Source organism: Anneissia japonica, unplaced genomic scaffold, assembly GCF_011630105.1.
Source record: "Anneissia japonica isolate Jap-2015-1 unplaced genomic scaffold, ASM1163010v1 scaffold287818_len932483_cov186, whole genome shotgun sequence".
NCBI classification, from domain to species: Eukaryota; Metazoa; Echinodermata; class Crinoidea; order Comatulida; family Comatulidae; genus Anneissia; species Anneissia japonica.
This window is the reverse complement of record NW_022703366.1, coordinates 764,555-777,782: the sequence shown is the minus strand read 5'-3', so window position 1 is coordinate 777,782 and position 13,228 is coordinate 764,555. Positions and strand designations below refer to the sequence as shown.

The 13,228-nt window shown below is 31.3% G+C and overlaps 1 protein-coding gene across 4 annotated transcripts in view; it reads right to left on the bottom strand.

Annotated features, from left to right (window-relative positions):
- LOC117104396 (sodium/potassium/calcium exchanger 3-like) overlaps positions 1 to 13,228 on the bottom strand; it is a 44,081-nt gene that overhangs the window by 9,590 nt on the left and 21,263 nt on the right. For 3 of the 4 annotated variants that reach the window (XM_033245231.1, XM_033245230.1, XM_033245233.1), the window contains exons 5-11: positions 9,033 to 9,117; positions 8,387 to 8,490; positions 6,648 to 6,748; positions 5,732 to 5,785; positions 4,506 to 4,615; positions 1,597 to 1,672; positions 534 to 630 (exon numbers count right to left, since the gene is read on the bottom strand). In XM_033245231.1, coding sequence (XP_033101122.1) covers positions 534 to 630; positions 1,597 to 1,672; positions 4,506 to 4,615; positions 5,732 to 5,785; positions 6,648 to 6,748; positions 8,387 to 8,490; positions 9,033 to 9,117 — 627 coding nt within the window. The remainder of the gene's footprint in view (positions 1 to 533; positions 631 to 1,596; positions 1,673 to 4,505; positions 4,616 to 5,731; positions 5,786 to 6,647; positions 6,749 to 8,386; positions 8,491 to 9,032; positions 9,118 to 13,228) is intronic. The other variant, XM_033245234.1, reaches the window with a different exon arrangement.

Sequence of the window (13,228 nt, the reverse complement as noted above, 5' to 3'; positions counted from 1 at the left end):
TGTTGTTAATACATACCCAGTGATACCTTAAGTAAGTACTGATTGTAATATACCCACAGAGTTTGGCAACATTAACTCACATAACATAAACAATTTAACGACATAAACCATTTGCAAAATCTGCGTGATAATGTGACTGCACGAATACATAACAATCTATATTGGTGCCTAAAGTCATCTTCATTACGATTACTACAGACTATCAGACCAAGGTAATTTAAGGATTCCGTTAGCCTAATTCAAAACCATTCAAATGAGTAATTTGGCTACCATTATTGGGTTAATTCATAGTTGAATATTTCTATAGAGATTGCAACAGTATACACAAAACCTACAAATAATGCAGACTTCCTCACTTGGTTCCTATGCCAACAGAATTTTCCTACTACCTTTTATTATTTGGTTCAAGTATTATGCAAAATATGAAGTCCAAAATTATAGTGATAACCACTTAAGTTTAAAAAATTCTAAATTTCAGTAAACAACGATTTTTGCTTGTATACCTTTAACTGTTTAATAAATATTTGTCTTACCTCTGTTATTATTACCCAGCATGCTGTTCTCATCCTGGTTCTTGCTGGAAAGTGTTTGGAAAGCATGACACGAAAACCAGCGTCAGGGAAAGTTAACCTACACGCGGAGTGAAAGTTTAATTCTCAATTTTAGTGTTAGCAAACCCTAAAATACACAAGCAAAACTCGCTAGTTAATGCAACATCAAACAACATGCATGCATTTTTCTCCCCTCCTCTCACCTATTGTGTGGTATATAAAGTCATAGATTGGTAAAGCTGGTTAAAATTGTTGGCACAAATTTACTAATTTTGACCTACGTTTATAAAAACATTACCCCACCCACAAAGTGGCACACAATGTAAACCAAATTACATTTGCATGGGCTTTTAACTTCTAGCCTAGCTTATTTTGATTCAGATTTGTGTTGGTTGCCATATTTGTTGCTAAAAAAATTAACAGTTAAACTAATAGTTGTTCTATTTACAAAACAATTAATAAATGAATGGATAGTGAATACATTGATAAAGGAATGAATGGATTTAATGGATTGACAAACAAAAAGAATGAATGGATGAATAAAGAAATTAACAGATGGACAAAGTGAGGAATGAATGAATGGATGGATGAATGAGTAGATAGATTTCTATATAGATGTGTAGATAAGTGGACAAATTAATTTTTAAAAATTAATGAATGTATTAACATATACATGAATAAATGAATGATGGATAAATGAGTGACTGAATAAAAGATTAAGAGAGCAGATATACGAATGTACAAGTGTAAAAACAAGCAAACAAACACACACACAAATGAACAAATGAATGTATTTGTATGATGTTTGTAATGTTCAGACTGTTGTGGACAATTTGGAAATACTAAATCATTAATTACGAGTCGAGTCATTGTAATATAAGCTATTTTGCAAATTATCAATTTTTTATCTTTTAATTTCAAAAGCTTGCTTTTCAAAACACAAAGCTGGTTTTAAAATGGGAAGGAGCATGGGATCAGCATGCATTGATTATCTATCTATAATCATGTGACCATGTCATGTGACCATGCCAAATTCGTTACCAACCTTTTAGGTGAATTACAAATATACTCATCAACCATTATTACAGGCTCTGCCTCAGTTCTTGGATTCAATGGTGTTACTAGAAATCAAAATTGAAATTCAAGTTTTAAATATAAAATAATCTTTATACAGGTAGTTTATTTTTAAATGTAAAATAATCTTTATTTGCATTAACCTAATAATTCCATATACTGTATTATTGGATTATCTTATTTCACTATGTTTCTAAACACTTTAATATTTGTTATTGATAATGTAAATTGCTATTAATTATTAAATATTGACTATACAGTACTGTTATTCATTTTCATGTACTGAGTACTATAATATTTAACTTCTAAAATGTTATTTTGTGCTAGTCTCAAAAGAATTTGTTATTTTTAATGGATAATAAAGATTAGCAAGTCTTCCTGTTTGTTCCCTCAGATAAGTGACTTTGCTATTAATCATCCCTTCTCTGACAATAATACGAGGGATACATAATTTTCACACAATAACCATTAATATATTCACATATATCCCCACATTGGTAAAACCATAAACCGATTATTTTCGCTTGCTTGAAGTACAGGAAATTGAATTCATCAATTAATAAAGGATATGTATGGATGAATAGGTAAGAAAATGAGTACTGAACACAATGAATAATGAATGAAACAAAGCTGTGAGCTTATATATGAAAGAAAGCACCTTTTAGGTAATATCCCTGTTTATGATAGGAATAAAAAGCCTTCTTTATTTAAAAAATAAAAAATTGTTATTGTTAAATAATTTTTAGAAAAAAAATCTGTAGTAATAATAATAATACTAAAAACAATAACAAAAATTTACAATAATAAAAACAATAAATATTTAAATATTGATCGAGTTCCTAGTCCACATATCAAGTGCCTTGAGTATCTTAGATGGATATGTGCGCTATATAAAACTACACTTTTATTATTATTATTATTATATGGTAATAATATAATAAATAAAAATAATTATAATCCAATGTTGTAGAATGATAACATTTAACATGATGATGTGAACATTAAGCACATCTCTGTAAATTAGCTGCTACAGGTGTCACAAAACACGGCCATACACAATGCAGCACAAGAACGTTGTCGAGAGATAGCTACATAGTGTGGCAATTGCATTTAGAATGCATTGACAATCTGATAACCTCATTGAGGCACAGATTTTTATATTAGATACACAAACAGTCATGTACTGCTCCCATAGGGAGGTATTCCTAGTCATGCATTTAATTCACCAACAGACTAATTTCATTCAAAAATCATTCACAAATTACCTATTTATAATGGACTGTACCAAGATCAGGAAAAAGAAGAGGTAGACAAAAAAGAAGATGGCAAGATGACCTTACATTGTACACTGGTGTACATTAGGCAAGAAAAGCATCCAACAATGGACAAGCCCAGTAAGTAATAAGTAAGTATTAGTAATGGACTGTACCACTATGCCACCCTTTGCATATTGTTGCTTAAGGTCCAAAAAAAATAATGGCATAAACATACACAAACATATACGTTTGTGGGACAAATTGTGTGTTTGTTAGATGAGTGCATTCCTGGCTCTGTTCAGGTTGGTACATGGAATGAGAGAGGCCTGTGGCACTGGCAAATATACCTATAATATGCATTCTTTTGAAGCCTTCCTAAATTTCAGTAATAATTCATACCAAATATATCAATGGGAACCATAATCAGAAAACAGAGACAACAATTATTCATTAACATTACCATTATTTTTCAGTGGCAGATTCAAGGGAGGGCCCAGCGGCCCGGCTCACCCTTCTCACTTTTTTAAAATTAAAATTTTAAAAATGGAGAAAAAGGAAAATTATATTCAAAAGTAGGTCTGAGGGTGCATTTCCAGTCATCTAGTGTCTTATTTATAAATTTTCTTACCTCAACCCCAACAAGGTGGGGCTGAGGTATTCTAGTAGTCTCACCCTGGGCCTATCTATTTCAAATTCCTGGATCTGCCCCTGTTTTTATCTTTATTTTTAGCAGAATTATTGTTGCAACTATCGATATCACTCTTTCCAATTATATCGAAAAATTCATTTTTTCAGTAGTCATCATCATTTGTATTTCAAAAATATATTTCACTGAGAATATATTATTCATTGAAATTTGTAAAGTATAAAATTCATATTGGAAAGAGTAAATGTCAAACTTCATTTTACCAATTTGAATGATAGCTACACAACATGAACAAAATTTGAATTCATGGTTGCTCCTGGCACTTTACTCAGGATCAAAGTTCTCTGATATATACATATTAATTTATATTGTTTCCGGAATAATCTTGCTCTCTAGAAAATCCAATTATTTCTGTCATGAGAGTGGTTAGTGCTCAAATCTAACATGTGATCAATGTATATACCACGAACAATGTATGCGCATCATCAGAATTTCTTAGTTTTCATATACTGTAACTCTGAGATTAATTTAAAACTAAATTTCATCCTATAGCTAGCACACTGATGAGCTATAGAATAGAATATATTATAAAAAAAGGTTTTTCATAAGGCTTCTAAAATAACAATAATAATGGTTGACTTATAAAGTAAATTGTAGATGTCTATGTGCTGAACTTTATTACCCCAATCACTGGATCAAGCACATTATAGAACACAACTCAGGTCCCTCCGGAGAATTCATAATGTTGCAGCTGTAATCAGCGCATTTTGTGTTTGAACAAAATGCCTGGGTGGAGAGGCAACTGTAGGTAAAGTGAAGTTGATTTTAGTCGCGAGAAAAACTGTTGAGTTAACAGATTTGTAACTAAGCAACTTATGGCTCAATCCCATTTACATTTTTTAAACTAGTGTTAACAACGTTAATATCGAGTAAAATTGTTTCCAATTATTATATGTGCAGTACACCTAAAAACAATACCTTGTTCCAATTCTATATCTGACTTTGCTTCACTTTTTGCTTTTTCTGCTTTCTTTAATCTTCTTTTTTCTGACCTCCTTTCAATCTTGCTGTATAATTTGGGATTTAACCTAAAATATGTAAATCAAGAAAAAGAAGTGTGTTTGACTAAAAACTTGGGAATGTCTAATGAGAGATAGATTTTTGAATATTTAAAACCTGATGGAAAAAAGTGAAAAAAAAGGTGGTTATGGCCATTTTCCCCCAGTTTTTAAATATCCAAAAAATCTGTATCTCATTAACCATTCCTGAGTTTTCTGGCAAACACCATTTTTGTGTCTTTTTCAAATTAGATCAGTTGTACAACATATCAAACTTGTTTTCCCCCAGAGCCTAGGCTTTAAAAATGGTTCTTTCTCAGCAGTAGAAACACACCCGATATCAGCAAAATTTTAATGTTATTGATCTGTGCTCAGTCTCTCACTGGAAGTTGATCCTTTTAAATGAGAAATTGAATGTTTCAGGCCTTGGTCAGACTACGTGGATAAACAACTCACCAGGTTTATCCACCTTCCAGTCTGAACTAGGTGGCTTATCTCAAGCCAGGAGTTGTTGCTATAGTAACTAGGCCTGGCGTACCACCTGGTTTAACTTTTCTACACCAGGCTTTAATCGCTGTGGGAGGTCCCACGTTTGACCGCGGATCAACTACGTCTGCTGTGAGCGAATGTACGTGTCACATGCAATGTTTTGAAAATAATTTCCTGGTTCAGGCTCGTGAATATGCAAATGTAACTTCAGGTTCTCGCGCCTTGCTAATCCAGCTAGTCTGAACACCCGGCAGAATTAAGCCGGGCTTACCCTTGAGTCGAGCTTAACGCAAGCGTGGCTTATCTCCAAGTCTGAACATAGCCTGTATTGAATGAGGATTTTCCACATTTTAAAACAATGTATCTGTAACTTTCCCTACATTGGTTACAGTTCCCCCAGAGAGGGCAAATGGGTTACCTGGTTAGACTAAGGTAAAATAGGTTTATTATGAATAGTGTACTGAAGTGGTTATATACTAACCAATTTCAATGAGAAAATGCTAATTTAGAAAAGTCATGTTAATGAGAGATGATACACACTAAAAAAATATTACCAATAGTCTATCAAATTAGGTTGGGTATGCATATGAAGTACAGTGTAATTATTTAAATAACAAAATACTTAAAATCTATTTATGGAATATGTTGTTTGCTCACCACATTATGAAAATATAAACAGCATACAACAGCAACATGACAAGTGATTCATACCTACAAGATACAACATAAAGATGTTTTTTATTGTCATAAGCAAAACAAGAAATAAGATATATTGCCCTCAAGACAAACAGCAATAACAACGTATTCATACCAATCAAAACTATTTCACGTCAATTTCTTCATGCCTTTCAGAAATATATAATTTTCAAATTTAAGTAAATAAATTCGGTACATACAACCTCATGGTAATACCTGAATGAGGCATAATTATGTATTAGAAAGTAGAAATGAGCATTAATAGAATGTATTAGAAACACATTAGCTATTCATGGAGTTTTTACGAGGGTAAAGCATATAGCATTAGTTGAAGCATCGTTATCCACAGGGGAAATTTAAGTTATCCATCTACAATTTAAATTACAGTTTTGTATTTCCTACTCTGCAAAAAAAAACCTTTCTATATTCAAATTATCTTAGAACTGAATCGATACTCTAGTATTTAAAAAAAACAACATATTAATTGATAATTATTAACGATTTTAATGAATTCCGATGGCGGTTGGGTCAAGAGAAATAATATGAAAGACGTTTTTTTTCCTACCTGATGTGTTATCATACTGAATACAATCAACACATTCCAAAATACTTGTGAAAAAAAAATTTGCAAGTGAGTCTGGTGGAAATTGAACTCATGGAATCAAACCCATAATAATAAATATACTTATTCAATAATTCAACTTATACATACAATTACTATTTCAGAAGGTATGCTATATAAGCATGATTTTGGTTTGTTATATCATTTCTGAGTTGATTTATGTGCCTTTGAAGATCCCAACATCATGTCAAAAAAACAGGTTTATCACTTACTTAAATAATACTTAAAATGAAAACATCAAAATAGGCAACTAACCATTGAACTTTACCATCATGAATAACATATATCAATGTGGCTATGGACACAGAATAAACAGTTGTATCGCGAAACAGTGGCCACCACGTCAATGACACAACCTGTAGGAAGAAAAAGAAAACTGAGTACAAGGTGAAATTTATGTAATTGCTGAATTTGTGCAACCTTACAACAACAGTTACATTAAATTTATTTTTTGTTATGTGCCTATAAAAATAATGTTTTGCGCTTGACAATAAATGCGAAAACTGACTGCACACTGCGAATAATCATTCCTAGACCTTAGGTTAAGAGTGTATGGCAGGAGATACAATTAAAATTCTGATTGGATTTATTCAATGTGAAGTACAGCAAAGTTAACCCACAAAAATCTGACTTATTTCCAATTTTGCCAGATTTGTAAACGGGTTTTTTCAGAAAAGGGCAAATTTTAATAATTATATTATGAAAAATGGTTGATGGGACAACATTATACTATTTTAGGCTGTGCTTCCTCAACACCTATCTGATAAGTAATTGAAAAGAAGCCATTTTGTAATTATTCGCTGCGGAAATGGGTCCCAAATTATCTGATAAATTTTCGTACGAGAATCTGATCATTTATCGAAAAAAGATCCGAATGCGAAAATAAATAACCTTTGACAAATGTCAAATCACAGTCATGAAGAGAATTATTCTGGGTAGTTAGAAACTAGTAGTTGGTAGGCCTAGGCCTAGTAATTCAACACTTGATATAAAAAAGTGAGTAAATTTTCTGTAGTTATTAGATATAAAAAATGCCTGAAACGGCTGCGTTCGTCGTCGACAGTGTCTGGGAAATTTAAGATAATTTATCGGAAGAAATTATCGGAGTAATTACAAGTGCCACGGAAGCACACCTTAGAATCGTTCTTATCATCAATATTGGATTTTTTTATGGTAAATTTACATTTTTTAAAATTTATTCTAGGACTGGTCACCAATGACAGTTGTTACAAAGTACTACTACAACTCCATTGCTATCATTGCAAAATGCGTTCAACCGGATGCCATTTTCCCCACTGACAAACCATTGATCCCAATTTCTAACATAATTATTAAGATGTTGTATCTTAGTTTTTCTTTGTAAATTTTAATTGATGATTAAATGTGTGTTCGATAACTAATATAATACAAGCTTTTGTGTTTTTAGTACATTTTGATGGTAAAATATTAGATTTTAAAATGATTATTCCAGAAAGCCTATAATGTCATTCAGGCGTAATGAACGGTAACCAACGTCTGGTTGGCAACAGAGGGTGCCACCTGGCGTTGTGACGACACGACTGTGGTACTCTATAGTGCACACAGAATCAATGGCTTAAACGTCTCATTCGAAGATGGTGTGCTATTGAAATTTGCAATTTCAGCCCTCCAGCTGAAATGCAAGGAGAGCAGTGAATGGAATTTAACCAGGTAACAAGGTTATAATTTCTGTAGTAGATTTACTCATCCAAATATTTGATTTTTAAATATGTTTACATTGACATCCTTTTTACTACATATATGATTAATGATTCTCATAAATTATAGTTATACTGTGACAGAAATAATTGGGGATCTGCTCAAAAGTTATAAAAAGATGAAAAATATAATAATATATGCAATACAACAGATTTGTTGATGAAAAAAGGCTACAAAAGCTGCTATCATTAGAGATATTATTTGAGGAAGCACAAGTGTCAATATAAAATTGATGGCTTTTGTAAAGAGCTTTATACCTGTCCTGCAAACAATGCACAAATTCCTATGATAATCAAGATATTGAATACAGCTGATCCTATAATTGTTCCAACTCCTACATCTCCATTTGCTATAAAAACTCCTGTAGAAAAAAAACAATAATAAATACCTTAAAATATCCGAGTCAAAGGAATCCCTGAAATTGCCTGTAGGACTACTTAAACCATGCTTAAATCTACCCTCTTCAGCGTAAGACGTAAAAATAGACTTATGGCCCATAAAAGTGGTCTAAAGTCAATTCTGAACTAACTTAAATTATTTCTTTAAATGCAGGCTATAGAGTAATCTATCACTACAGTAACTAATCAGTTTGATTTGAAAAATCACTGCAAAGTACATCAGGGATTGAAATAAAAAAAAAAAAATTACAAATATACACGTATATCTATATCATAACGATTCCTTGTATGAAAAAAAACTGTTTCATCTCAAACACAGAGAACTAGTTTACCAAAATCAAGTGTGATATAACAGAAACCAATATAACATAGTAGCATGCATTTACAGTACATATCATTGAAAAGTAAACAAGTGTTGGACTATTGTATTTGTAATTTATCAATACAAATCTTTGCCCATTTAGAAATTGAAGGTAATCCAGACGGAAATTCTATGGAAACTCACCGATAACAGATGTGAATAACTCTGGAGCAGAGCTTCCTGCCGCCATGAATGTAGCACCAGCAACATCTTCGCTAAATCCAAGCCTCTGAAATTACAGAAGGATGTTAATCAATTTGCAATTTGCTAATTAAACATATTTAATATTTTCCACCTTGTGAAAAATATATGAAACGAATAAAAACAAGAAAGTATGTAAATTACAGAGTTAAGATTAGATGTATGGTGTGTTTCAACTCTTAATCAAGTTAAGTTTAAATCAGTTTTAAAAAAATGTAAGATTTGTCGGATTTTTTTTTTATTAAGTACAACAGATACATCTGATAGTTTGTTCTTAGATTTAAGACTTAAGTCAATAATATTTATCAGTTGTTTGACAAAACTCAAAGCTGTGACCTCTTTTGGAAATATATAGTTGAAGCAAAAAATGCTGAAGATCGAATCCCGGTTGGGGCGCCTTTTTTCACACTCTACATACATACATTCATGTACTTATACATTCATTTATGTGAAGCATTGACTAAGACTGCTGGAATAGCAATAAGTATTCAATAGTATAAATTTTAGTGTTTCTAAAGTCTAAATGTGTGCATCAAATAAAAAAGTATTGATTAAATTCTGAGTATGCAGAGGCATTACATGGAATAGCAGAGGTATGTAGTAGATTTTAATGGCTTTCTTCCTGTAGTGGAGTGACAACAGTTTGATAGTTTAATGAAATTCTATATGACTGAATCGAAGAATTAATATTGTGTTGGAAACACATCATTATAGATGTCAGGTTTGCTGTTATTTCAAACATCGATACATTATTGGACATTTTCAAAAAATGGACAAAAAAAATCCTTGACTAATAATACCGTATCCTTGTTTTTAATTACTTTTGAATTGTAACCATATTTTCTGTATATTTTTGCTATATTTATGTATCAGGGCTTCCTGGGAAAGCAGTGATAGTCACTGAATGGTTATACCCTGAATAAAGAAAGCTTAAAAAATAATATAAGATTAGAATAAATTCTAATTTAAATATATCATCAAAATATTTTTAAAACATTGAAAAATTGAATAAATTCCAAAGATGAAAATCTGTTGCATTATTTTAAAAACACACCTAAATTTCATTTATCATTTTAAGTTGGGAAATATTTTCCAAGTCTTAAATTTCAGGCTATTACAGTAGCAGATAGTGAAATCTGTGGTATACAGATTTCAAAAAATATGAATCAGTATCAATTATTATTAGTACAAACTGGATTTTTTAAGATGTTGCACTTAAATTTAAGCCTTGCTCCACCAATCTTATTTAGGACAGCAGTTTATCAATCAGAAAGTAAGCATGTTCAAGCCTTCAGTAGTTGACCTGTATTACTGGGTATCATTAATTTATAAATTTATTTTATTTATATATTTTTTTATTTTAAAAATTTTAAAAATTATTTATGTAATTTAGCATATAGGAAAACATTTGTATTGTGTATTATTTTAATCAATTTTTAGTTAATTGTTATCTTGTGAACACATTATTGAGTACAGTACCACCAATTTATAGGTGTATGGTCAGATATTATTGTTATCAATACGATCCTGCATGAAATGCAAAAACAAATTTTAAGCACCAAATTCTAAATTTTAATAATTCATTCATTCTTAGAATATTGAATATTAGGAAGAAAGCAAAAGTAGGCCTATGCATCCAACCATTAAAAAACTATCTTTGATAGAATGCATCCAGCACCAATTGTGGTAGAGACAAGCAAAACCAGTCACTTGTTGCAAAAATCGATTTTTATTTATTAATACAGGGTTAAAGGTGAAAATGAGAACTATAAAATAGTAAAAAAATCATTTATATCCGACATTTCCTTATGAAGAACTTTTTACAAGCGTTTAAACATAGAGCTGTTTAATGAACAATATTTCAGAAATCAGCCTTTAAAGTTATAGTATGATTTTGGGCATTGCTCAGGCAGAAACCATCACCAAATTGTTAAAAATTGTTGTTTTAACATTGAAAATGGAAAAAATAACAGCATATCATGATGTATAGATATATAAAGTTTAGTTTAGTGCAAGAAAATAGATTTCAAAAATTTTGACATTCCAGCATTTTTTGGCCATTATCTCTAAAACACGATTTGCGATGAGTGACTGGTTTGGCTCGTCTTTGCCACAAATGTTGCCTATACACATTTAATAGCCCATCAGTGGTGGTCTGAAGTGAGCAAATATAATTGATTTTATTTTTGTATTTTAAAATTCTCTTAGTGAAATGTGCAATTCTTCCAATACACTGTTAATGTTTTTTCCCTATAAAATGCCTCCAGCTAACAACATGCTAAATGCCTCTGACCAGCAGCCATGCAGTCGCACTGTTTCTAGCCCTGTGGTAAGAACATTCTCTTAAAAAATAATCTCATGATTTTTCTACATGCACTTCAATAGTAAAAATCAATTTTAATAATTGACTATCTTCAGTGCTGGATAGATTACTCATAAATATTCATTACTTTCAGCCTTATGGAAACAAGCTTACTGGTAATTTGTATGATGAAAACTGTTGGCTTGGAAATCACAGCATATTGCAATGCAAAATTTCAAATAATGATCCATGGAAATTATTATTGATATTTTTAGGAACTACAGTGATGTTTAATATATTTAGAAAACCAAGTCTTCTATTCAACCTCTAAAATTTACCAATGAAAATATTTTGGTCATCCCATGCAGGAGCGTGTGGCGCAACGTGTAAGGTGTTGGACTTCTGATCGTGAGATGGGGAGTTCGAGAATAACGCTCGTCTCATTGCTTGTGTCCTTGGGCAAGGCACTTTACTTAATAGTCAAGTAAAAATATCATTAAATTCATCAAGGAAATCAGTCAAAAGTTACTTTGATAAAAAAAATTTATAATACAATAGAAATTGAAATACAAGAATTACAGCATAGAACTAAATGTTAAAATTTTCAATTTACAAGGGTAGAATCTTTCAAGATATGAAAATAGAATTATTGCTTCATTGCTTACAAATATTGACAGTTAAGAAGATATGCATGAAGACCCTCTGTAGATTCTTAGAAAGTAAGTAGATAAAAAAAACTACAAAATACAAGATAGCACTTTCGATTTTGAACAAAGAATTGAAAAGGCAGTGAATATTATAAAATGTTTATTCAGCCAGTGGCAGAATAATTAATGCCACAGAAGAGATTCTCTGTATTACTATCCTGGGAAACAGGTCATAATTATAAAACCTGTCAAAGTCGTAACATCATCTGTCTATCTAACATCATCTGTCTATCATCACTTCTGTAGGTAGAGAATTTGCTAGGAAAAAACGTTCTAGGAATTTCTAATAAAGAATAAAATATGCAGCCACACATGGTAAACTAGAAAGTATAAACAAAAAAAATAGAAATTGTAATCTATTTAATGAAAAAAAAATTCCTTTTATTTTTTCTAAATATATTATTAGCTTGCAAAGTTTCTTCTAAAAAGATCATTGCAACAGATTTAAAGGGTAAAGAAACCAACAATGTTACTTTAGAACTGGTTACCAAAAAAGATTATCTTTAAATTCTAACTGCTGAATGAGAAGAAACATAGAACGTAAAACCGCTCATATTGTGGTTAGCAATTAAGCCACTGATAGTCTTGACCAATCAGCGAAACTCCTACCCGTGTGTGTGTCAAACAATGGTGTTACAACAACTGTGTTACCTCTGTTATTGAACCTCAGGCCAAAGCAAAGCTTAAGCAATATTCAAGAGCTATGGATGCCATGTACAGTACATGATAAAAGTAAGAGATAGCCTTTATTTATACTGAAAAATAGACAAACTACAATAAAGCATATTGTATCGAAGTGAGATTTTTGAATTTTTTTTTGTTATTTCCAAGAAAACGTATCCCATTACTTACATTACTTTTCCCATTTGGAGTTTCCTGATGAAATCCATGTCTGAGAATAAATTTTATAAAAGTTAGCCTTAAAAGTGCTGTTGTCATTTCTTATTGTTCTACAGCAGACGAATGCGGCTACAATTTTTATTCATCAAGAAAACAGAACTAACTGTAGAAGCCAAAAATCCAACAGAAGTCAACCCATTCACAACATCTATCGAGATCATGGAAAAACAACGTAAATTGAAAAGTTTACATCTCACAGCCAATTTTAATAAAACAGAAATAGTAAACCA